Source organism: Stomoxys calcitrans, chromosome 5 (genome assembly GCF_963082655.1).
Source record: "Stomoxys calcitrans chromosome 5, idStoCalc2.1, whole genome shotgun sequence".
In the NCBI taxonomy this organism is placed as follows: Eukaryota; Metazoa; Arthropoda; class Insecta; order Diptera; family Muscidae; genus Stomoxys; species Stomoxys calcitrans.
Window position 1 is genome coordinate 33,620,665 of NC_081556.1, and position 27,082 is coordinate 33,647,746.

The 27,082-nt window shown below is 41.0% G+C and overlaps 2 protein-coding genes across 3 annotated transcripts in view; one reads left to right on the forward strand and one right to left on the reverse strand.

Annotated features, from left to right (window-relative positions):
• LOC106092683 (uncharacterized) overlaps positions 1-27,082 on the forward strand; it is a 169,890-nt gene that overhangs the window by 130,726 nt on the left and 12,082 nt on the right. The gene's annotated exons all lie outside the window — the stretch shown is intronic.
• LOC106092678 (uncharacterized) lies at positions 10,197-10,826 on the reverse strand. Its single transcript, XM_013259590.1, has 3 exons — positions 10,788-10,826; positions 10,400-10,720; positions 10,197-10,343 (listed from the first exon to the last, which is right to left on the reverse strand). Exons 1-3 carry the CDS (start codon positions 10,824-10,826, stop codon positions 10,197-10,199), a joined length of 507 nt encoding a protein of 168 aa, XP_013115044.1.

Here is a 27,082-nt window from a genome sequence, read left to right on the forward strand (position 1 = left end):
AAAATTTCAGCCAAATCGGATGAGAACTGCGCCCTCTAGTGGCTCAAGAAGTCAAGATCCCAGATCGGTTTATATAGCCGCTATATCAGATTATGGACCGATTTGAACCATACTATGCACAGTTATTGGAAGTCATAACAGAACACCTCATGCAAAATTTCAGCCAAATCGGATGACAATTGCGCCCTCTAGTGGCTCAAGAAGTCAAGACCCCAGATCGGTTTATACGGCAGCTATATTAGGTTATGGACCGATTTGAACCATTCTCAATACAGTTATTGGAAGTCATAACAGAACACCTCATGCAAAATTTCAGCCAAAACGGATGGGATTTGAGTCCTGTAGAGGCTCGAGAAGTCAAGACCCCAGATCGGTTTATATGGCTGCTAAATCAGGTTATGGACCGATTTGAATCATGCTAGCACAGCTGTTGGAAGTGATACCAAAACAATACGTGCAAAATTATGGTCAAATCGAACGAGAATTGCGCCCTCTAGTGGCTCAAGAAGTCAAGATCCAAGATCGGTTTATATGACAGCTATAGCAGGTTATGGACCGATTTGAACCATATTTAGCACAGTCATTGAAAGTTATAACAAAACACTTCGTGCAGAATTTCAGCCTAATCGGATAAGAATTGCGCCCTCTAGAGGCTCAAGAAGTCAATATCGGTTTATATGGCAGCTATATCAGGGTATGGACCGATTTGAATCATACCACAGCCGTTGGTGATACCAAAACAATACGTGCAAAATTATGTTCAAATCGGATGAGAATTGCGCCCTCTAGTGGCTCAAGAAGTTAAGTTTCAAGATCGGTTAATATGGCAGCTATATCAGGTTTTGGATCGATTTGAACCATACGTAACAAAGTCATTGAAAGTCATAACAAAACGCTTAGTGCATAATTTCAGCCTAATCAGATAAGAACTGCGCCCTCTAGAGGCTCATGAAGTCAAGATCCCAGATCGGTTTTGTATGGCAGATATATCAGGTTATGGACCGATTTGAACCATACTTACCACAGTCATTGAAGGTCATAGCAAAACACTTCGTGCAGAATTTCAGCCTAATCGGATAAGAACTGCACCCTCTAGAGGCTCAAGAAGTCAAGACCCCAGATCGGTTTTTATGGTAGCTATATCAAGTTATTGACCGATTTGAAGCAAACTTAGCACAGTTGTTGGAAGTCATAATTAAACGCCTCATGCGAAATTTCAACCAAATCGGATAAGAATTGCGCCCTCTAGAGGCTCATGGAGTCAATATCCCAGATCGGATTATATGGCAACTATATCAGGTTATGGACCGATTTGAACCATACTAGCACAGCTGTTGGAAGTGATACCAAAACAATTCGTGCAAAATTATGGTCAAATCGGACGATAATTGCGCCCTCTAGTGGCTCAAGAAGTCAAGATCCAAGATCGGTTTATATGGCAGCTATATATGGCTTAGTGTTTTGGTATCACTTCCCACAACTGTGCCAAGTACGGTCCAAATCGGTCTATAACCTGATATAGCTCCCATATAAACCGATCTCCCGATTCGACTTCTTATTCCCCTACAAGCCGCAATGTTCGTCCGATTTGTCTGAAATTTTACATGCGGTGTTCTCTTACGACTTTTAAAACTGTTCCAAATACGGACCAAATCAGTATTTTACCTGATGTAGCACCCATATATATCGGTCTCGGGATAATCTTTGTTCGTTTCCTAGAAGCTTTAATTTTTGCTGGTTTGACAGAAGTTTGGTTGGTAGAAGAAACTTATGCCCTTCAACTAAATTTATTTTGTATAAACTTTTTGCAGAATGCATGGTAGTGGGTTTCCAAGATTCGGCCCGGCCGACCATAGCTCGCTTTTAATTTGTCATTCCCAGTTATTCCGCTATGACCCTGCACCCATACGATGCGAATCGTGCCATCCTCAGAGAGGGCGTTAATCTCCTTCTTACATTCGAAGAATGTTCGCGATCTCACCGTCCTGGTTGTTATAGCCCTTATGGCCTGTTTACTGTCCATAAAGATCTTCACACTCGAGGTCCTCGCGTTAACACCACACCACCTCATGCATTCTGTGATCGCTCGGATCTCCACCTGCAGAACCGTATTAGGGTCAGGCAGTCTAAAACAGATCTCAGTCCCTGTGTTCTTAATGAAAACCCCCAGGCCCACTCTGTGCTCTATACTAGGCAATACTAGGGTTCCGTCAGTCCAAGACTGTGCCGCTGGCAACAGTATCTCGAACGCGAAGTCAAGTGTCATCTCAGGTAACCGATCGAAAACCTTCTCAATGCAGACCCCCAGGGCTACTCTGTCCTCTAGCTTTGACCCATCTGTGAAACATGAAATTCCAGATGGCAATACTAGGGTTCCGTCAGTCCAAGAACGTGCCTCTGGCAGCAGTACCTCGCATTCGACCTCAAGAGTCGTCTCAGGTATCCGATCGGAAACCTCTTCCCTTGCTTCCAGGTTTCTTGTCGTCTCCTCGATTACACCTCGATGGTCGAGGCGCTCCCAACCTCAATCCATTCTCCCATCGTCTTAAGTCTTTTAGCCGCAGTGGCTGCCTCACACTTAATCTGTGTGCCAATGGGTCGGATAACTAGAATGCTCTCCAGTGCCCTAGTGGGTGTGTTGCTCATCGCTCCGCCTATGCCAAGACAACATGTTCTCTGAACCTGTTGTTTGGCCCTTATGTTGACTTTTTCTCCATAGCAGACCACCAAACAAATGAGGCGTAAGTAAGTTTAGGTCTAATCACGCTCCTGTAGATCAAGTGGTCTATCATTGGATTCAGGCCCCATTTAGAGCCTATGGCCCGTCTACATAGTGCCCAACATCTGTAAGCCTTCTCAGTACTCTCCTTAATGTGACACTTTCAATTCAGTTTCCTGTCCAAGATCAAACCTAAGTATTTGACCTTGTCAGATATCGAAATGGTTTCGTTGATCCACCTACGTCTTCCTCGTAAACTGGCATATTTCAGTCTTCTCTGGGTTACCATTGAGAACCCTAGGTCTAGCTCTTCTGCATAGTTGGTTCGCATTCTTACTCCTTAGAAGTATTATAATATCGTCTTCATAACAGGCGGGTTCAAATCCCTCCTCAGTCCGCATCCGTAATAGATCACTTAGATCTGAAATATAATTTGAATATTGGCAACTTATGATACTAAAAGCTCTTGGTAGGGGCTAATTATGGTATTAGTTTGTTTTACCTCATTTTAGATGAGTTTTACTCATCATAGATGAGTTCGCTGGAATGCCGCTTTAAAAATGGGTCATATAGGTCCTCAAAAAATATTTTTGGCATAGAGGTTTGAGGGTTTGGTTATTATTAAGCATTTTATAGTTGTAGATAAATTATTTAGCAAGTGATTTTAGAAAATATTAGGCGAGAAAAGGCTAAAAATGATTTTTTTTGTTTGAAATATAAAAGAAAATTACTTAACAGTACTCTGTTAATCACTTAACATAGCTCTGTTTAAATGTCAGGTTTGTGTCTTGGCTAAGTTAAATTCAAATTTATCTTCACGGAAATTGGTTTATATGGGAGCTATATCAGGTTTTAGACGGATTTGGATCGTACTTAGCACAGTTGTTGGAAGTCAGAACAAGACACTACATGCAAAATTTCAGCAAAATCGGATAAAAATTGCGGCTTGTTAAGGCTCAGGAAGTCAAATCGGGAGATCGGTTTATATGGGAGCTATATCAGGTTATAGACCGATTTGCACCGTAGTTGACACAGTTGTTGGAAGTCATAACGGAACACTGCCAATTTTCAGCCAAATCGGACAAAAATTGCGGCTTGTAGGGGCTCAAGAAGTCAAATCGGGAGATCGGTTTATATGGGAGCTATGTCTAAATCTGAACCGATATGGACGCACTTGCAACGATCTACATCGATATTAAGTATCTGTGCAAAATTTCAAGTGGCTAGCTTTACGCGTTTGGAGGCCACCGTGGCGCTGAAGTTAGCCTATGTCCGCCTATGACGCCGAACGTCTGGGTTCGAATCCTGGCGAGAACATCAGAAAAAATTTTCAGCCGTGGTTTTCCCCTCCTAACGCTGGCAACATTTATGGGGTGGGCTATGCCATGTAAAACTTCTCTCCAAAGAGGTGTCGCACTGCGGCACGCCGTTCGGACTCGGCTATAAAAAGGAGGCCCCTTATCATTGAGCTTAAACTTGAATCGGACTGCACTCATTGATGTGTGAGAAGTTTGCCCCTGTTCTTCAGTGGAATGTTCTTGAGCAAAATTTGCATTTTGCAATAGCTTTACGCGTTTGACTGCTATCGTGATTTCGACAGACGGACGGACATGGTTAGATCGAAACTGAATGTCGGGACGATCCAGAATATATATATACTTTAGGGTGTCTTAGGTTTATGGTGTGTAGAGGTGTTACACACGGAATGACTAGATTAGTATAGCCCCATCCTATGGTTGTTGTTATAAAAACATGAAGCTAAGCCAAATTATAGATCGATTTCATTTTCTCTTAATGTTTACCTTGATTATAACAGACCAGCAGCAGATGAATGTATGGATAGATGGTCACATTGACGTCGTTAAATCGCCTTCTTTGTAAATCACCTTAGTGGGTCAATTGCAAACTACCACCTTTACCCAATCTTTGACTATGAACCATGACGTTGATGGAGAACAAGATTTGGAATAAATGACATTTTAATGATTGGCTATAAGGCATTAAATGCTATCTTTGGGGATTTTACATTTGGAAAGTTCCCAATTTTTACATTATTTTCTTGTCGTTGTTTAACAGTTCAAGTCGTCCTAGAAAGCCATGATTTGTGCAACAATTTTTAAGTTTTTAATCATTTCTCTTCTTTACCAAGAGGTTTGTATGAACAAAATGGCTTCAATTTCTGAACATTGAAATCTACGCCTTTATGATATTCCATGATACCCAATAGGTCAAGTTAATTATTAGAACCGACTGGATCATTTGCTCTTCGAACAATAAGGCGTTTTCGAGATTTGAAATATGCCGACTGAGATATGGCAAGAAAAATTCCCAGGAGTTTTCCTATTACGTCAAAATGTTAAAAACCGTTACAGATTGTGATGTAAGGCTGGAAGTCATTTACTTAACACCCAAAATACCCGTAAATCTGCTCAATCTATCCTGTGATGGCTGCGAGATATTGCGAGGTCGCAAGAAATTTTTAGCAGTCAGGAGAATTTTCAAAATAATAGCCAAGAATACTAACTTCAATCACACATGCCCCTATGAGGTCAGAGCTGATTTTGTATATGATTTGAATGGAATTCTTGGAAACTACCTTTTTGAAACTGTTTCAGCATGATGTTTTTGGAACCAATATTTCAGTAGATCTAAGCCAACTTCCTTTAGCAATGCCACGCGGTAAATATTCCGTCAAAGTCAGGTTCAATGTTAACCGGGGTACGAATATAATCGTAGTAGAAGGGGTTGGACGAATTATTTAATCCGAATGTATGATAATGCCTGTGTAAGGTATTTTTAACCTTAAATGGTTATTAGTGTCCCTCCCGTTTGAAAATTGAGTTTTATAAAAATTATTTTCATTATTTGCTAAAAATAAAGTTGGGCTTAAGACCAATTGTTTATGATTTTCTTTATCATAGCCTCCACCATAAGATGGGGGTGTACTAATTTCGTTATTCCATTGGTAGGACATTGAAATATTGATCTGAAACCTAACAGAGTATATGTCACTACTGTAACCCAGCAACGCTTCGCTTCAACTAATCAAACGTTAACCATAAACATAGCATTATTGAACGCAACTGAAATTGCAAACTCTTGGATTGACGGAACCCTAGTATTATTGGAAGGTCATGTTACACGAATGGATCAAAGCTAAAGAACAGAGTGGGCCTGGGGGTCTACATGGAGAACCCAGGGGCTGAGATCTTTAGATTGTCTGACCATAATACGGTTCTACAGGCGGAGATCCCTGCGATAACGGAATGCATGAGGTGGTGTGGTGCTAAAGCGAGAACATATTTACGGATCATCTAAAAGAGCGCTTGCGGATCTCGACGTTAATAAATCTTCGGTCTCGAACGGTATATCAACACTTGTCCTTTGTAAATGTTCTTCGACGCTTGCTCGTCCACTACGCAACCTTTTCAACCTTGCTTACCGTGCGGGTGTTTTCCCAGCGCTTTGGAAGGTTGCAAACTTTCAGCCCATCCCCAAGAAAAGTGGGGCGAACAACCCTGCAAATTACCGGCCAATTGCGATATGCTCCGTGCTCTCCATGATTATGGAGAGTATGGTTAACCATCATCTTGTCAGATACTTAGAGTCCAATGGCCTTCTTAGACAGTATGGGTTCCTCAGTAATCGCTCTACGTGGACCTAATGACACTTTTGTCGGAACGATGGAGTCGCTCTATCCACCAGTTTGGTGAGAGTAAGGTCGTGACTCTGGATATCTCCAAGGCATTCGATATGGTCTGGCACGTTGCACTTTTATCAAATCTTGTCGCTTTTAGTGTCGGTAATAACTTGGTTCTATTTATATCGAGCTTTCTCAGAGAGAGCACTATACGAGTTATTGTAGATGGGTTCTCATCCGATGAGTATACATTGATCGCAGGTGTGCCACAAGGCTCTGTCCTTTCCCCTTCCCTTTTTATACCCAACACCAAAGGATGAGGGTATATTCATTCCATTTCCGACCCTATAAAGTATATGTATTCTTGATCAGAGTAAAAATCTAAGACGATCTAGACATGTCCGTCCGTCTGTCTGTTGAAATCACGCTACAGTCTTTAAAAATGGAGCTATTGCGTTGAAACTTTGCACAAATTCTTTTTTTTTTGTCCATAAGCAGGTTAAGTTCAAAGATGGGCTATATCGGACTATATCTTGATATATCCCCCATAATACCTGCCAATTATAATTGGGACGTATTTTGGGGTATTTTGATCGATTTTCGGGATTTTGATACTCATTTTCAGAACGAAGACCCTGAGGTCCAGCCCACCCTTAAATAGAACTTATTTACCATTCATGCCATTATGGGGCTCATACAAAATGTTTTTGAAAGTAGAGCACGAATCTTAAATCTACTTTAAGAGCCATGTGTCTGTGTGGCCACCCCACCCCTGAAATTCCCCGAAATATTTACCAATACGGTAATATGGGACTCAATAGAAAGGCATTTTGGGAGTAGAGTAAATATTTACCCAGAAACCAAGCAGCGGGCAAACTTTTCAAACATCAATGGTTGCTTTCCCATTTAAGTTGAGTTTATCAACGATAAGGGACCTTTTTTATGGGCAAGTCCGAACGGCGTGCCGCAGTGCGCCACCTCTTTGGGGACAATTTTTCACATGACCATGCATGGCATAGTACCTCGCAAATGTCGCAAGCATTAAGAGGGGATAACCACTGCTTTAAATTTTTTCTGAAGTTTTCGCTAAGATTCGAAAGGCAGGCGTTCAGCGTCATAGGCGAACATGCAGTATCACGAATTCGATATCCACATTCAGGGCAAAGTGTCCCCACCCTAGAAAGATATTAGAGAGTTAAAGAAGGTGCAGCGGAGTGGGCCCTGTCCAGCTGGTAGAGCATACAGATTTGATCGTCGCGACGTTTTGAGTCTGACGAAATCACGATAGCGCTCGAATGCGTAAATCTAGCCGCTTGAAATTTTGCTCAGATAATTAGTATTGATGTAGGTCGTTGGGGATGGCAAATGGGCCATATTGGATCAGATTTAGATATAGCTCCCGTATAAACCGATATTCCGATTTGACTTCTTGAGCCCTTACAAGCCGCAATTTTTGTCCGATTTAGCTGAAATTTTTCATGTAGTGTTCTGTCATGACCTCCAACAAACCTGTCTAGTAAGGTTCAAGTCGGTCTATAATCTGATATAGCTCCCATATAAACCGATCTCTCGATTTGATTTATTGAGTCCTTACAAGCCACAATTTTTGTCCGATTAGGCTGAAATTTTGCTTGCGATGTTCTGTTAAGACTTCCAACAACTCTGCCTAGTACGGTGCAAGTCGGTCTATAACCTGATATAACTCCTATATAAACCGATATCCCGATTTGACTTTTTGAGCCCTTACAAGCCGCAATTTTTGTCCGATTTGGCTGAAATTGAACATGTAATGTTTTGTTTTGACCACCAACAACCCTCACCAGTACGGTCCAAATTGGTCTATTACCAGATATAGATCTCATATAAACCGCTCTCCCCCTATTTGAGTTCTTGGGTCTTTTCAAGCCGCAATTTTTGTCCGATTTGACAAAAATTTTGCATGCGGTGTTCTGTTAAGACTTCCAACAACTGTTTCAAACACGGTTTAAATCAGTCTTTAATCTGATAAAGCTCCCATGTATAGCGATCTCTCGATTATCCTTGTTCGGTTCCTATAAGCTTTATTTATTGCTGGTATGTAGAATAAAATTACGCCCTTCAACAAAATTTATTTTGTATAAATTTTTAGCAGAATCTATGGTGGTAGGTTCCTAGATTCGGCACGGCCGAACTTTTACTTGTTATACCCTACACCACTACTGTGGTACAGGGTTTTATAGTTAAGTGAATTTGTTTGTAACACCCAAAGGAAGAGAGATAGACCAATTGATATGTATTCCGATGGACTCAGAGTCACTATCTGATTCGATTTAGCTATGTCCGTCTGTCTGTCTGTCCGTCTGTCCATGTTAATTTGTGTACAAACTACAGGTGGCAATTTTCATCCGATCGCCTTCAAATTTGGTACAGGCAAGTTTTTTTGCCCTGGAGAGGAAGTCTATTGAAATTGGAAAAATCTCGGTTCATATTTGGATATAGCTCCCATATATATGTTCGTCCGATTTGCAGAAATAATGCAATAAAATGGTCATTTGTTAACCGATTCTCTCGAAATTCGGCAGGAATGATTTTTTTGTGACTCTCGACATTACTGGTGAATTTCATAGAAATCGGTTCAGATTTGCATATAGCTCTCGTATATATATATCGCCCGATTTTCACTCCTAGAGCCATTGCAAGCGCATTTATTGACCAATCTTTCCAAAATTTTCTACAATTCCTTCCTCACCGACTAACACAATAAATGAGAAGTTTGCTTGAAATCAGGTCAGATTTAGATATAGCTCCCATATATATGTTCGTCCGATTTGCTGTAATAATGTAATAAAATGGTCATTTGTTAAGCCATTCTCTCGAAATTTGGTGGGACGGATTTTCTTATGACTCTCGACATTACTGGTGAATTTCATAGTAATCGGTTCAGATTTAGATATAACTCTCATATATATATATATCGCCCGATTTTCACTTCTAGAATCATTGCATTCGCGTTTATTAACCAATCTTCCCAAAACTTTGTACAACGCCTTGCTCGACGACTTCCACATGATCTGAGAAGTTTGCTCGAAATCGGTTCAGCATTATATATAGGCCCTATAAATATGTTCGTCAGATTTTAGGCAATTTCCAATAATGTTGTCATTTGTCAACCGTAGTTATTACAGTTTAAACATATTTGCACGCCGAGGACAATCAAAATTGGTTCAGAATTGGATATATTGGGTTGCTCAAAAAGTAATTGCGGATTTTTTAAAAGAAAGTAAATGCATTTTTAATAAAACTTAGAATGAACTTTAATCAAATATACTTTTTTTACACTTTTTTTCTAATGCAAGCTAAAAGTAACAGCTGATAACTGACAGAAGAAAGAATGCAATTGCAGAGTCACAAGCTGTGAAAAAATTTGTCAACGCCGACTATATGAAAAATCCGCAATTACTTTTTGGGCAACTCAATAGCTCCCACATTGTATTTATAGGGTAGATGTAGGGTTTTATACAGTCGACACCGCCTGACTTTTGCCCTTCCTTACTTGTTGTTTTTAAGCTAGTGTTAAAACTTTGTGAAGTGTTGATAGGTTTGTGAGCTTGATTCACATTTTGATATGGTCTCAATTTTATTAACGCATAAAGACAAAGAAAATTTATTGGAACTTAAATTTGGATTTAATATTGTATGACAGGTACATTGAGCTAAAAAATCTAACAAAAGCGTGTGCTGAAGAACGACTATTTTGAAAACGAAAAAACACCATAAGAAGTTTCAATAGGTCCATTCTCAAATAGACAACTCACAACCCCAAGAGTGCAATACAGCGGCATAGTCCAACAGTGGAGCTCAAAGTATATTCCCAAACCCCTCCACAACGATTATACTCGCACCGCGATTAACATTGAAGGTTACTTTGAGAGAATATTTTCCTTTTGGCACAGCATATGGAATTTGACGCACATCCAGCGTAAGATTGGTTCCGAAAATATCGTGCTGCAAATCAGTTAAAACAAAAACTATTCGTCTTACAACTCATACAACTCACTTACCGTATAGGGACACGAGTGATTGAAGTTAGTATTCTTTGCAATTATATCGAAAATTCGCCTGGCCGCAAACAATTTCTTGCGGCCTCTCAACAGCTCACAACCATCAAGGGTGAGGTTAAGCAGATTCAAGGGCTTTTTGGGTGTTACAAATGTGGCTTCCAATCTTGCCTCACTGTGGGTGACGGTCTTCAAAAGTTTGGCGTAATACGAAAACTCCTGATTATCTTTTTTATAGTACCTCAGTCTACACATTTCGAACTTCAAGAACTCCTCGTTGTTGGAGGAGCACTTAACCCAGTCGCCTTTGATTATTAGCCTTACCTATTGTGTTTTATTGGTTATAGTTCAAGATTTTTTATCTCATAGCCCCCATTGGGACCATACAAACCTCTTGGTAAAGTAGAGCAATAATAACCAACTTTAACATTGTGGCCCAAATCATGCCGTTCATGTGTAATGCAAACGTTTGAAGAACCTAGAGAAAATAATGGAAAATTTTGAATTTTAATTGCTATAAAACAGCATTATATCTTTTTTATCATCACAGTCAGTAGTTTAATGTCATGTCCATAAATAATCTAAATACTTGTTTTCTAATATCTGCAATTAGACGCTCATAGAACCAGCAAGGAAAAGCAGAAGTCTTGCGGTGCCGACTGTATAATACCCTACACCTATCCTATCAATACAAAGTGGGAGCTACAATACATTCTGAACTAATTTTGATGGACCTCGCCGGATGTTTTTTTCAGAAGGGGATTAAACAATCCGTAACACATTTCGAGCAAATATCTCCTACCAAAACCTACCAAATGTTCTACAAGCCAAAAATGCGGTATATGTTTTTAGTCGGTACCCTGCAGGAAATTTGGGGTAAATTAACCCCTATTAACACAAATTACCAGTCATATCACCAGTCATTCTAGTCCATTGCGACCAATATTTCAAAACGGTAAAGGGACCAGTCCAAAATTATTAACCACTTCTGGCGACATGTCTATGTTAAAATCGCCAGTCATATGGATAGTCCGGGGACCAGTCATTGGTCCCAAAAAACCGGTAAATTCACCAGGTTAGGGCAGGACCTGTTTTCTGCAGGGTACGAATTTTGAAAATTACACCCCAACTGCAAATGTATGGAGAATAGGGGCAACAATACTTTTGGGAGCAATTTTCGCCATAGGGTCCAATTTGGGGTTTTCTCAAGTAAATATGAACTTTTCCATTTAAATTGAGGGGTGACATACATTTATGATTTGCTTTGGATCCAATTTTACCATTTTGAGGCACAAATGTGTTCTTCGAATTTTGGTTAAAATCATTTATATATATTATATATGTTATATACATTTTTCTGCATTTACGCCCCAAATATATACTGTAAACTGTAACAACATATTTGGGGGGATTATACACAATTTGGGGTCTAATTGCATGTTGGTTTTTCGGGTGAAATTTAATTACGAAATGTCACCTCAAAATCTAAATCGTAATTTGACCCTAAATTAATATTGGGGCGCAATTACATTAATTTTCGGAGTGCTTTTGCATACTTTGAGATACATTTGTTTTGGGGTCATTTTTATAATAACAAATTAACCCAAATTTAGGGCATTTTGTCATTTTTAATTTGGGGCCACATTGGTTTGGGGCCCACTATCACCGCGTCTGTTTTTATACCCACAACAGAAGAGTTGGTTAGACGGCCACCATAGCGCAGAGGTTAGCATGTCCGCCTATGACGCTGAACGCCTGGGTTCGAATCCTGGCGAGACCATCAGAAAGAAATTTTTAGCGGTGGTTTTCCCCTCCTGGCAACATTTGTGAGGTACTATACCATGTAAAACTTGTCTCCAAAGAGGTGTCGCACGCTGCGGTACGCTGTTCAGACTCGGACTCATTGAGCTTAAAACTTGAGTCGGACTGAACTCATTGATATATGAGGAGTTTGCCACTGTTCCTGAGTGGAATGTTATTGGGCAAAACATTTGCATTACTATGTCCAGAAGCATTACAACCCAAATGGTGTCGTGCTAAGTACGATTGTAAGGTGCAGACAAACCAACCTTTGGTTCCATCAGTTATAGGTCTGATAACCCCAGACTGCAACCAATGTAGGACATGCGTTTTAAGCCCCATATATTGCCATTGACCCTCTTTCATGTATATAGGCCAAATGTTGCCTTTTTCCTCCTTTGCAAAATGTTTGGTTTAGGGTTCGATTTCCTGTGCAGTAAAAAGACCCAGGTAAATGGAACTTTCCTCTAAATTGCCATAGATTTTACGCATCTGCATGCATTGTACCCAAAATTTTACTGGTTTGTCGCTTAGGTTGAGTAAGAAATTATGTAGCCTTATCTACGTAAGATAGGTACGTGTCTATGCCCATGGCCGCATGGCCAATTATTTTCAAATTATACAATCGTTATGAGTTTCTAAACATATTTTTAGAGTATTTTTTTTATTATTTAGTATGCATTAACAAAGCCCAATTGATACACTCTAACATCATGATTTTTTGGCACCTTCTGAAGTTTTTGACAGTTTTTTATCTTTGCCCAGAGGTTGGTGAAAATGAGTTTGCTTTCCAAAATTACGAAATATCGTTTAGCTTTGAACTTTGAACTCTGATTAGGTGCAATCTCGTATCATTGTCGATTGGATTAATTGCACTTCAAGGGATCCCACATTTGCCAAATTCGCTTTATGCAGATTGGGTAACATCAAAAAGAATGTTCGAGAGTTCTCGTTCCACAATAGGATTTTCCAGCCCATCCAGGAATGCATCATACGGATAGAGGCAACATATACTATGGAAAAAAAACCAATTGTGCTCTTAAATGCCACCTGTGATGGCTGTGAATTGATGAGAACTCGTAAACGTTATGTTGCGGTGAGAAAAATGTTCGACCTTATAGCCAAGAACACCAATTTGAATCACACTTGCCCCTATAATGTAAGTAATTGAGTCACTTTGTGCTCCGTGTGAAAGTTGGTACAAAATGACTTTGTCTTTGTAGCATGATGTCATTGGAAAGAATCTTACGCTGGACTTGCAGAAGGTTCCATTTCCCACACCCCTTGGAAGATATTATATCAAAGCTTCATTTATTCCTAATGGTAAAATGTCACAAGCGGTTATAGTCGATGGGGTGGGGAGAATTGTCTAAAAAAAACTCATTAACATTTGGAATTGCCTTGCTAAAGGTAGAAACAATGGCAATTATACGAATTGAATATATTTTAAGAGTAATTAATCTATAGGTCTATCAAAACTCACTGTTTCAAATTTCATTCAAATCGGATGAAAAATGCTCCTTTTATGGGCTTAGTACTCTATATCGGGAGATCGGTCTATATGGCAGCTATATCCAAATATGGTCCGATCTGGACCATGTTCGACACAATGGTGTAGAGGTCAATCAAAACTCACTGATTCAAATTTCATTAAAATCGGATAAAAAATGCTTCTCTTGTGGGCTCAATTTTCTATATCGGGAGATCGGTATATATGGCAGCTATATCCACATATGGTCCGATCTGGACAATATTCAACGAAAAGTTTAGGAGGGGTACCAGAACTCGCTGTGCCAAATTTCATCAAAATCGGATAAAAAATGCTCCTTTTATGGGCTCAATATTCTATATCCGGAGATCGGTCTATATGACAGCTATATCTAAATATGGTCCGATCTGGACCACATTTGACAGGAATGTGTAGAGGTCTACCAGAACACACTATGCCAAATTTCATCGAATTCGGATAATAAATGGATCTTTTATGGGGTCAATACCTTATATCGAGCGGTCGGTTAATCAAAATATAGTCCGATCTGAACCACACAAAGATGAGTAGGGGTCTACCAGGACTCACTGTGACAAAATTTATCGAAATCGGATGAAAAATGACCACTTTATTGCCTCAAAACTTTTTTTTACGTAACCAACCACTTGATCGACCTGCTTAATAGACTGACAGCTCCTTTCTCAGTCATAACAAAAAAGGAAAAAGGAAATACCAGTGACGAGCACACAATTGCAATTATTTCCAAGCTCATGGGCCTGCTTGAGATTTCTGGTATACATGCAAAGTAATATGCAATAGTGTGAGTATTTTTTGCCAACCACTAGTCCATGCCGTTGGTCGCATCAAGGCGTCTTACAACCTCAGTCGCTATTAACTTCACTTAGGGAACTTAGGTTCATTGTGTCGCCCCGAAAAAGATTCAAAAAGCGCTGAAGAACACAGACGGGGATGTCCCCATATATGCAGTGTATTGCGTTGGCAATTAGGAAAGTTAAGGGTTGGAGGGGGAAAAGAGGGAGGTGTGTTTATTGATATTCATCTCAAATTTCTGAATGTCAATGTCGGTAGTGGGAAAGACATTAGCCGGAAGTCGATTCCACATACGAATAGTTCGGTCGAAAAATGAATTTTCTCTGTAATGCATGGTTTGGTCGACTGGCCAATCAATTACAAACGGGTGTGAGTTCCTGGCAAGTCTTGTATTCCTGGTGAACATCCTAACGTCAGGGGTAAGAAGACGAATATCCCTGGAACACACGCCATGGAAATAACGATAGAGCAATACAACGCTACCCACATTCCGACAATGTTCAAGTGAAGCAATAGAGTTGGATACTTTACTGTCCCCAAATGACACCTTCACTCTCCGTTGAACCCGGTCATGTAGCTCCAAGGATGATTTTGGAGCTCCTGCCCATATATGAGAGTTATATTCCATCCTCGGCCTGATGTAGGTAGTAAAGATTTTGAGATGATCACAAGAGGTGAAATATTTCTTGCACCGCTTATGAAAGCCCAAACACTTGAATGCTTCTTTCGACACTTCGAATATGTGTTATGACCAACGAACATCGCATTGTATCTTCATGCCCAGAACATCAAGAGCATCTGACTGCTCAATATCTATACCATCGATAGATATCGACGATTGAAGTGGGTCAGTGAATCGCTTGTGAAACAAGAAACAGCACTGCATCTTCTGTGCGTTAAAATCTGCTCTGTTCATTCTACCCCACTCGGAAATGAGCGTCTTATCCATAATGCTCCTCCTGTCCACAATTTCTTGAGGACTGGGCCTATGGTTGAATAAATATGAATGATACAGACTACTGTCATCGGCAAATGAGTAGACTGGATACGAAGTCCGACCCAATAGATCGTCAATGAAAATAAGAAAGAAGGAAGGGGAAAGCACAGAGCCTTGTGACACACCTGCGGTCAATGTATACTCATCTGATGAGAACCCATCTACAACAACTCGTATAGTGCGATCTTTGAGAAAGCTCGATATAAATCGAACGAAGTTATTACCGACTCCAAAAACGACCGGGCCATACCCTATCAAATGCCTTGGAGATATCCAGAGCCACGACCTTACTCTCACCAAACTGGTGGATAGAGCGACTCCATCGTTGCGACAAAAATGCCATTAGACTTTAAGTCTGGAGATCGGTCTATATAGCGGCTATATATAACTAAATACCGGTTTTATGAGATCAGAGTGTCAGGTTTATATATCAAGAATACGAAATCATCAAAAATTGTTTGGAAAATGTTTTTATACCCAAGATATCTGCAAAACTACAAATACCCAGCTTTTGGGTATAAATGGGTAAATACCCGGGTATTTACCCTATTTACCGGGTAAATTCCTTTTAGATATTTACCCATCGCTCATCTCTATCCATGCGGAATTACCTGAGTCTCCTCCAGTCTGTGACAATGCAGGTTGTTATGGGGTTGGATAGAAAATAATTGCCCTCGGGGATCAACGCTCAATGGATATGTATCGTTGCGACCTAGAGAAGATTGGCGAGATCTGGCCAGGCGCAGCACTGGATTTAGTCGAGAAGGAAGATATTTCTTCCAATGGCACACACGCGATACTAAGTATTCCCTCAGATCCTGAATCCAGACTTGGAGGACTAAGGGAATGTAATCCCAGTATTTCAACCATCGACTGGTAGATTGGATGAGGCTGATGGCGACCAGACACATGCAGTATTCGTACTTAACTCCAGCTGTCTCGCAGACCTCAAGAAGCCTGATGAAGTTGTATCCTACGGATTCAAGAAGTTGATGCTGAAGGTCTTTAGAAGCGGTGGGGTTGGGGGCTGATTACTTGTCTGAGGAACTATCGACCACAACTATAAAATCTGGAGGATTGAATGAAACTAAAAGCCCCCTTGCCACTATCGAAACAGGAGAGGAAGGCGTCGAAACGGTACCCGACAAGCCCAGTGTGGGTGCGTCATGCGGTTCGATCGGGCTCGAGTTGTACGCCAGCAAAGAAGGGCGGAACTCAAAAAGTACTTCGACAGCAGCAGCTAGTGAAGCATCTAAAGAGGAATCGTCCACACGGGAAGTGTCCAGTGTACTGAGGAAGAGTGGTTCCACTGCTTGGGTAAGGAAGGATGGGTAAGGAAACTCATCATGGCAAGATCGAATGAATCTTGTGAGTATGAACTCCTGGCAGACTCATAAGACGAGGCTAACGCAACAGTGGTTGAAATTCTGAATCCTGGCTATGGTCCGGCTTTTGCAGATAAATCTCCACCACTAAAGATAGAGCAGGCAAAATATCAATGGCACTATCGATACTATCGATATTTTTATTTTTTGTCTCAACATCGATTGATATTTTCCCTATCGATGCTATCGACAAAGTTAATTTTTTTTCAAAGTTTAACAAAAATAAACAATCCGACACTGAATATATTCTATTAGATACATTGCGCCTGTTGATAAGAGCCGACATCGATGACACTATCGATATTCAATTTTCTGACTGAATATCGATTGATATTTTTCCCGTGGATACTATCGCAAAAGTTAAATTTTTTGTAAAACTAAACAAAAATAAGCAATGCGACACTGAATGTATCCTTTAAGATACATTGCGCCTATAGAGGGCGCAATTTTCATCCGAATAGACTAAGATTTTGTACAATGAGTTCCAAATGACTTTATAAACCTTTATTTATTTGGTCTGTGTATTGTTATTGCTGCTATAAAAATCGATCTCCTGATTTTTACTTCTTATTTTGCGATTGCGATAGTTTGCCAGCTCTAACTAAAGGTCCTTCTGATAACAGATGGATTTGAAGTGGTTCTTATTCTGGAGCCATGGGTGTGTGGAGGAATGATTCGTGGACTAGGAATTCCGGGATTTAAACTACTCAAGGGTACGGGGAGTGGGATACGCAGAGCCCATGTGTCTTTAGGCCTATTGAAGAGTATTCTGCAACCCTTCCTCAGCCCAACCAGTTCTGGCATCTACCATGGCGGTCGGTGTTTGCTCCTTGGCTTGGTTCTTGGACATGGTGACACAATTCAGTCATTCAGGGCCATCGTGATGCGCTTGACCAATATGTCTATATCCTCCGAAATGTCTACTTCCTTTTCTGCTCTAGAAGGGATAGTCGTACAAAATAATTGCCGAAATATATCCCAATATGCCTTTCCTCTGTTGTTCCTCTGCCTAGATGAGCATTCCGTTTGTAACTCCTCGAAATATTGATCTAGGACCCCACAAAGTGTATATATTCTTGATCGTCTCGACATCCTTAGTCGATCTTCCCATATACGTCTGTCACTGTACGCCGTCTGTCGAAATCACGATAGCGGTCGAACGCGTTAAAATAGCCGCTTGAAATTTTGCACAGATACTTAATATTGATGTAGGTCGTTGGGGATTGCTAATGGGCTATATCGATTCAGATTTGGATATAGCTCCCATATAAACCGATCTACCGATTTGATTTCTTGAGCCACTGGAAGCCGCAATTTTTTGTTCGATTTGGCTGAAATTTTGCACATGGGGTACTGTAATGACTATCAACCACTATACCAAGTACGGTCCAAATCGGTCAAGAACCTGATATAGCTCCCATATAAACCAATCTCCTGATTTGACTTTTTGAGCCTCTGGAAGCTTCCAACAACAAATCGGTCTAAAACCAGATATAGCTCCCATATTTTAGCAGAATTCATGATGGTGGGTTCCTAAGAACCCTGCCAAACTAAGCACGATTTTACTTGTTTTTTTTTTTATGATGTTTTTGCCAGGATTCGAGCTTTGGCGTTCAGCATCATAGACGCACTTGCTTACAGTGGCCTCCATCGCCAGATTGTAACTTATAATATATTGGATAACCAGCTCACCTCTTCAGTTCTAATATCAACTGAACTTCCCCATATCTGGAGATCTGCATTAGTATCCTTCTTACAATGAGGCTCTTTTTTCCCTGTTGAAGCAGCTTCTACCAGCAACTTAAGCCTTGAAGGCGGCATCTCTGAATCGTGTGTCAAATTATTAATGAGACATGTGCATTTCGAGGCTGACTACTACTAAGTCTTCAGATTTTTGAAAATCGGATCACAAATGAAGATTTGCTAGAGCCAACAAATTTTCAAGGTAACGAACTTGGGTGGCCTACCAATAAACGCCCAGACCACCTAGGGCCTTGAAATCGAAGCAGAAGGTGATGGCATCGAAACGGGACCTGACAAGCCCTGTGTGGGTGTGTCATCTGCCGTGATTGGGCTCCAGGTGAGAGCCAGCGGGAAGGACGATAGTTCCTCAGACAAGTGTTCAGCAATAACTGCTGAGTCGTCTCCTGATTCCCCAAGTCACCGAATTGCCAGCAGCCGCATACAGTTGTATAAAGATTGTGATTACATACCCTTAGTCTCCCAAGTATGGTTTCAGGATCTGAGGGTATGCTTGATATCCAAGCATGCGCCATTGGTCGAGCCAGTGCTGCACCTGGCTAGATCTCACCAATCTTTTTTAGCGCACAACGATACAATTCAATTGAGCGTTGATCCCGGAAGGCTATTAGACTGTGGCGGCTCCGATACCAGACTGCATCGTCACAAACTGAAGGAGACCCAGATAATTCTGCAACTACATCGGAGTAGGCCACCGTAACATGTCCGCCTATGACGCCCAACGCCTGGGTTCGTATCCTGGCGAGACCATCAGAAAAAATGTTCAGCGGAGGTTTTCCCCTCCAAATGCTGGCAACATTTGTGAGGTACTATGCCATGTAAAACTTCTCTTCAAAGAGGTGTCTCACTGCGGCACGCCGTTCGGACTCGGCTATAAAACGGAGGCTTAAAATTGAATCGGACTGCTCTCATTGATATGTAAGAAGTTTGCCCCTGTTCCTTAGTGGAATATTCATGGGCAAAAATTTGCATTTACATCGGAGTATACTGATGTCAGACCATTGACTATCCCCCTCCAATTGTTCCTAGGTATGCAGTCCTGTACATCTCCCTTGTCGACAACTACCAACACCAAACTGTCCCTAGCGACATTAGCAAAGCTTCTTGGACCCATAGTACAATTGTTCGCCTTAGTTCTTTTGGGGATGGGATGCCCTTCAGGTGACCGCAGACTTTTGGCTGACTACGGTGCCGTTTCCGATTCCAGACGTGTAGCCTGTGCAGCGAATCTTCGAGCCCAATTAAGGGAGCCTTTCGCCTTTTCGGTGAGAGTTTTATGATCAGTCGCACCAAGCCTCTCAATAAGCCTGAGAACGCTGCGGCGCTTTTTACTATTTCAACCTCTTAGAGAGAATATTGGTTTGCCAGAGAAGACCGACGGCCTAGGCAAATTATAGGCATGCGAGGATAAAATAGTTTTGGCTTTGTCCTTAAGTCTCGAACCGGGTGTCTTCGTCAAAAACCCCTGCTGACCAGTCGGCTAATGGAGCCTGGCGTTTCCGCTCCACCAGTCAACATGGTACCGGCTGATACCATAGCCTCAGCTGTTGGGTTTTTGGAGTCCTACTTCTGGGCTCTAGAAATGGAAACAGACACAGATCATCAACCGCCTAATGGATATAACACTATCGGGGCTATCCTGGAGTGACTTTTTCGAAAATAACTACCCATTACGAGTTACAGAATTTTCTTCCCGAGTGGAATAACAAAATGTCCGCTCCACTCAACCGTTGAAACTTTAGAAGCTTTATTTGTGTAAGAAAACTTTATTTCTTTGATTAAACATAGTTTTGGATAGTCGATCCTGTTGGCATTTCAATTTACAACGTTTCTACCTTAAGGTTAATTTCAATGCTCGCCTTGTCGTTTACCCAATAGAGTGTCTTCAGACGAAATTTTCCTTTTGGCAAAGGAATTGGAATGTCAAGTTTTGCCAGTGGGGCATTTACTATACGAGGATCATGCTATCGGGGATGGAGAACAAATTATTACATTAAATTCTTGCAGTGTAGTGTTAACTCTGTGTGGTACTCACGTTGAAGGGACAGGAGTGATTGAAATTAGTGTAAGCAGCAACAAAGCTGTAGGTCTTTGACAAAAATCTGAAACGTTGGGGATTTTGCATAAAATCGCATAAATCCCATGTGGCATTGTATAGTGTCAAGGGGTTTTTCGAGTCCATCAAATGTAGAAATTCAAGTCGAAATTTGACATTGGTAATGGGCAATTGCGAAACATGTAAATTTGCGGAAAATAGTGATTTTTGTGGACCACCACGTTTTAGTTGGCACAAAGTGAATTTGGCAAAGCTTTCATTATAACTGATACAGTTGGCTTCAGCGATGGTGATGATGGTAGAAAAAACCTATAGAAGCACTCATTTAATGCAACCTACTTTGGGGATCTTGAAAGGTATTTACATAGGCAACCAACCTGATTGGTATAGAACAGTTCCAGAATGCCGAATAAGAAGATTTGTTTAGCAAGGCGCCTCATTATTCTTGGATGAATATCCCTCAGTTAGCTTTGAAAGTTTAGAAATAATTTCGTGAGACCCAATGTGTACTTTAGACGGCGTAAAAAATATATTCAATGACATACAAAAGAACTATGACACTTCCACTTCCACCATCAGACAGCGGTAATTACTACTCTCTAATCTATTTGAAATTGTTGAAAATATTGAAATTATGACATAATTATCCAGCTTTTAATAGCTGTTGTTTGTTTAACTCTAAAACAAGATTCGAAATCATTTTAATGGTCTTCGAAAGTGCAGAATGATTTTTAACCCCAATGTTGAAAAAATAAACGGCATTACGGTATTGGATTTTAGGCCTCTTAGTCTGTCAACGTTTTGACTTACAATACCTTCAATACTGAAAAAAGGACTGACTCCGCGGAACTTTAGCGGAGAACTCCACGCTTACTTCTAAAATAGGTCGGTGGAGACGACCCTTCGCCAAGGGGTCGTTACATCTGTTCAACTACAGGAGACCTTATTGATGCTATCGTAAATAACGAGGGGGCATTTCACAACCTGGAGATAGGATCGATAGTCCCAAACCTATAAGGCACAAGCGGAACATGGGAATATCTTGCGTTTGAGAAATAATAAGCTATGCTGTATGATAATCATTGGGGACTAGTGAGGCGATAGTGCGACAAGAAGTAAGCCTTAAGTGTTCATGTTCTCGCCGATTCTCTCGATAAGCTCGTAATAAACGAAGTCCTTTCGGATCTCAGCAAGAAAGAGTGGATGAAATAAATCGCATATGACAACGATGCAGTGCCGATGAACCGAGACAAGTTTTTGGCGATCATCAGCGAGTTCATGTAAAGCTTCCTGAGAAGACTGCCGAGATGAGGTGGGAGCAATGGGTTGAGGACAAAACCCAGGGATGATGGAGCTCCCATGCCATTCCTTCGAAGATAGGTTAGGTTGAAAGAGAGTGCGGATAATAATCCGCCCCATGCCACAATGGACATACTCCTAAGCCAGTAATCGGCTTGTTGTGTGCTGTAGAAACAAACAAGCAAAAAGTCGTTTAATTCGGCCCACCTTTCGTCAAAATCCGATGAAAAATGCATACCTTATGCCCCATAGCAGTTATATCGAAATATGTTCCGATTTGGACCAAATACTAAGAAGTACAAGTCATTGTTCAATTGTGTATAACAAAATATTGGTCTTTTTAGTAGCAATATCTAAAAATAAACCGATCTGAACCATATACGACACAGATGTCGAAAAGCCTAACATAAGTCACTGTGACAAATTTCGGTTAAATCGGATTATAAATTCACCTTTTTTGGGGCCAAGACTTTAAATCGAGATATGGGTCTATATATGCGAATCTTGATCGATCTAGACCAAATTGCAGAAATATGTGGAGGGGCTTAATTTAACTCTCTGTCCCAAATTTTGGCGACATTGGACAATAAATACGCCTTTTATGTTCCCAAAACCTTAAATCGAAGGATCGGTCTATATGGCAGCTATATCCAAATCTGGACCGATCTGAGCCAAATTGAAGAAGGATGTCGAAAGGCCTAGCACAACTCACTGTCCCAAATTGCGGCAACATCGGACAATAAATGCGCTTTTTATGGCCCCAAAACCTAAAACCGAGAGATCGGTCTATATGGCAGCTATATCCAAATCTAGACCGATCTGTGTCATATTGCAGAAGTATGTCAAGGGGCTTAACTTAGCTCACTGTCCCAAATTTTGGCGACATTGGACAATAAATGCGCCTTTTATGTTCCCGAAACCTTAAATCGAAGGATCGGTCTATTTGGCAAATCTGGACCGATCTAGGCCAAATTGACGAAAAATATCGAAGGGCCTAACACAACTCACTGTCCCAAATTGCGGCGACATCGGACAATAAATGCGCTTTTTATGGCCCCAAAACCTAAAACCGAGAGATCGGTCTATATGGCAGCTATATCCAAATCTAGACCGATCTGTGTCATATTGCCGAAGTATGTCTAAGGGGCTTAACTTAACTCACTGTCCCAAACTGCGGCGACATCGGACAATAAATGCGCTTTTTATGGCCCCAAAACCTAAATCCGAGAGATCAGTCTATATGGCAGCTATATCCAAATCTAGGCCGATCTATGTCATATTGCAGAAGTATGTCAAGGGGCTTAACTTAGCTCACTGTCCCAAATTTTGGCGACATTGGACAATAAATGCGCCTTTTATGTTCCCGAAACCTTAAATCGAAGGATCGGTCTATATGGCAGCTATATCCAAATCTGAACCGATCTGAGCTAATTTGAAGAAGGTTGTCGAAGGGCCTAACACAACTCACTGTCTCAAATTTCAGCAAAATCGGATAATAAATGCGCTTTTTATGGCCCCAAAACCTAAAACCGAGAGATCGGTCTATATGCAGCTATATCCAAATCTAGACCGATCTATGTCATATTGCAGAAGTATATCAAGGGGCTTAACTTAATTCACTGTCCCAAATTTTGGCGACATTGGACAATAAAATCGCCTTTTATGTTCCCGAAACCTTAAAACGAAGGATCGGTCTATATGACAGCTATATCCAAATCTGGACCGGTCTGAGCCAAATCGAAGAAGGTTGTCGAAGGGCCCAACACAACTCACTGTCTAAAATTTCAGCAAAATCGGACAATAAATGCGCTTTTTATGGCCCCAAAACCTAAAACCGAGAGGTCGGTCTATATGGCAGCTATATCCAAATCTAAACCGATCTGTGTCATATTGCAGAAGTATGTCAAGGGGCTTAACTTAATTCACTGTCCCAAATTTTGGCGACATTGGACAATAAAATCGCCTTTTATGTTCCCGAAACCTTAAATCGAAGGATCGGTCTATATGGCAGCTATATCCAAATCTGGACCGATCTAGGCCAAATTAACGAAGAATATTGAAGGGCCTAACACAACTCACTGTCCCAAATTTCAGCAAATCGGATAATAAATGCGCCTTTTATGTTCCCGAAACCTTAAATCGGAGTTTCGGTCTATATGGCAGCTCTTTCCAAATCTGTATCAGCAAGTGTGTCTCATTAGTTTTGCAGAGATACCAAACACAGACATGGCTTGAAATACCTTTGAACGTTAAGGAGTATCGAAGGCGGCTTTGTAGTCAACAAATAGATGGTAGGTGTTGATTTGTCCTTCTCGGATCTTTTCCAGGATTTGGCCAAGTGTTAATATGTGGTCTAGGATGCATTTACCAGGTCTAAATCCGCATTGATAGGACCCAATTATCTTTAGGTTTTAATCTTTCACACAGTATGCTCAAGAATATCTTGCATGCGATGTGGAGGAGACTTATTCCTCTGTAGTTGGCACATTCCATCTTGCGTCCTTTCTTGTGTGCGGGACATAGTATTCGGAGGTTCCAATCATCCAGTATGGCTTCTTCTAGCCAGATTGGGCAGATAAGCTGATGCATACGCCTTATCAGCCTGTCGCCTCCGGTCTTAAATAGTTCAGCGGGTAACCCGTCGGCTCCTGCTGCCTTGTTGTTCTTTAGTCAGGTAACTGCTACTTGGACCACATTCTGACTAGGATGTAAACGTTCTATATCATCACCAGGAATTGGTTCTGCGGTATCCTCTTCGCCGCCAACATCGGACACTAGCAGTTGGGTAAAATGTTCTTTCCATATCCTCAGCATGCTAACTGTGTCAGTTATCAGATTTCCTTCTTTGTATCTGCAGGAGGATGTGCCTGCACCAAAGCCATCGGTTTGATGTTTAATTCTTTGGTAGAATTTCCGGATCTCATTCTGACTCCTGTATATCTCCATTCGCTCACACTCACGTCTTTCCATTTCCTTTTTGCTTTCTGCGGAATAGACGTTCCTCCTCTCTACTTTTCTCCCGATACCTCTCCTTCAACTGGCGCGTTGCTACTGATTACAGGGTTGCTATATATGCCTCAGTCTTTGCTTCAGAAACATCTCAACACTCTTGGTCCTACCATGGGTTTCTTGGGGCAGGCTTCCGGTATCCAAGTATGAATTTTGTGGCATTTTTCCTGGATTGGGCCATGGTTTGCCACTATGCTATTATATCATCGGAACAAGGAGCGCTTTCATCAAACAGTTGTGTCAGTCGAGTGGAGTATGTCGCTGCCATTTGTTGTGTTTGCAGATTTTCAATGTCCAGTTTCAGTGCAGTGTCAGATCGTACTTTCCTCGCCATGCTCAAACGGGTGCGAACCTTTGCTGCAACAAGGTAATGATCCGAATCTATATTCGCTCTTCGGATCGATCGTACATCGTTAGATGAATGCCTTCCATCTATCTCAACGAGATCAATTTGGTTCCTCGGGTTTTGATCGGTTCACAGCCATGTGGCTTTGTGAATATTTTTATAATGAAATCTGGTGCTACTAACTACCATATTTTTTGCCGCGGCGAAATCTATCAGCTTCAACCCATTACTGGACGTTATTTCGTGGAGGCTAAACTTTCTGACTGTTGGACCAAAAATGTCATCCTTTCCTATCTTCGCATTGAAATCTCCCAGAACGATATAAATATCATGGACGGGACAGCGCTAATATTCTCTCTTTAGGTTCTTGTAGAAAATATCCTTGGTCTTCTGATCCTTGTCTTCTGTCGGGGCATGGGTACAAATAAGGCTGATGTTGAAGAATTTGGCTTTTATGCGGATTGTCTCCGGCTAACCACAAATCCACAGCCAAATTCATGCCTCGTGTTATGGCAGCTATAGTGTAGTTAGTCATCGTTTGGTGTTGCAGTGACGCCATTCCCAGTCCATCGCAATTCCTGTAAGGCGGTTATATCTGCCTTGGACTTAAATATATCACCCAGCGCATATAATGCATCATCTCTATAGAGAGTGCGGACATTCCAGGTGCAGGTCCGCAAATCATGGTCCTTTTTTCGTTTGCGTGGGTCGTAAACGTACGGGGGGCACTACACCATAGGATGGGGATATACTAATTTCGTTTTTCTGTTTGTAACACCTAGAAATATACGTCTGAGACCCCATGATGTATATATATTCTTGATCGTCATGTCATTTTAAGTCGATCTAGCCATGTCCGTCCGTCTGTCTGTCGAAAGCATGCTAACTTTCGAAGGAGTAAAGCTAGCTGCTTGAAATTTTGCACAAATACTTTTTATTAGTGTAGATCGGTTGTGATTGTAAATGGGCCATATCGGTCCATGTTTTGATATAGCTGACATAGCTTTCAGCTAAGTTTCTCGTGATAACGATAGACAACACACAAGTCGGACCTCAAACTTCCAGCCTGTGTGGTAGTCATATTGGGTTGCCTAAAAAGTAATTGCAGATTTTTTAAAAGAAAGTTTATGCATTTTTAATAAAACTTAGAATGAACTTTAATCAAATATATAATTGCCATTTTATTCGATAACCTTTTGCCATCTTCCTGGCAAATTTAGTATTCCACGTTCATAGAACTTCTGGCCTTTATCTGCAAAAAACTGAACCAAGTGCGATTTTACAGCCTCATCATTGCCGAAAGTTTTAACATTTAAGGAGTTCTGCAAAGATCGAAATAAATGGTAGTCTGATGGTGCAAGGTCAGGGCTATATGGTGGATGCATCAAAAGTTCCCAGCCAAGCTCACTCATCTCCAGTTATGATTCGTTTTAAAAACGGATCGAATTCATTGCGTTTAAGGTGCATATCACAAGCGTTGATTCGGTTTGTTAAATGAATTTCTTTCAATACATGTGGTACCCAAATATCAAGCTTTGTCACCAGTCCAAGACTTTTTATGTGATAATGAACGGTTGATTTTGGTATATTTAACTTCTCTCCTATCTCACGCTCAGTTACATGACGATCCAATTCGATTAATGCTTTGATTTGGTCATCAGCAACTTCATTTGGCCGACCCGAACGTGGCTCATCTTTAAGTGAAAAATCTCC

Bases quoted from the DNA above. Each gene is read 5' to 3' on its own strand.
- LOC106092678 (XM_013259590.1), bottom strand. From the start codon at position 10,826: ATGTTAAAGTTGGTTATTATTGCTCTACTTTACCAAGAG. The intron at 10,721-10,787 runs GTTTGTATGGTC...AAAACACAATAG, and splicing joins TTGCTCTACTTTACCAAGAG to GTAAGGCTAATAATCAAAGG. The intron at 10,344-10,399 runs GTAAGTGAGTTG...ACTGATTTGCAG, and splicing joins ATCACTCGTGTCCCTATACG to CACGATATTTTCGGAACCAA.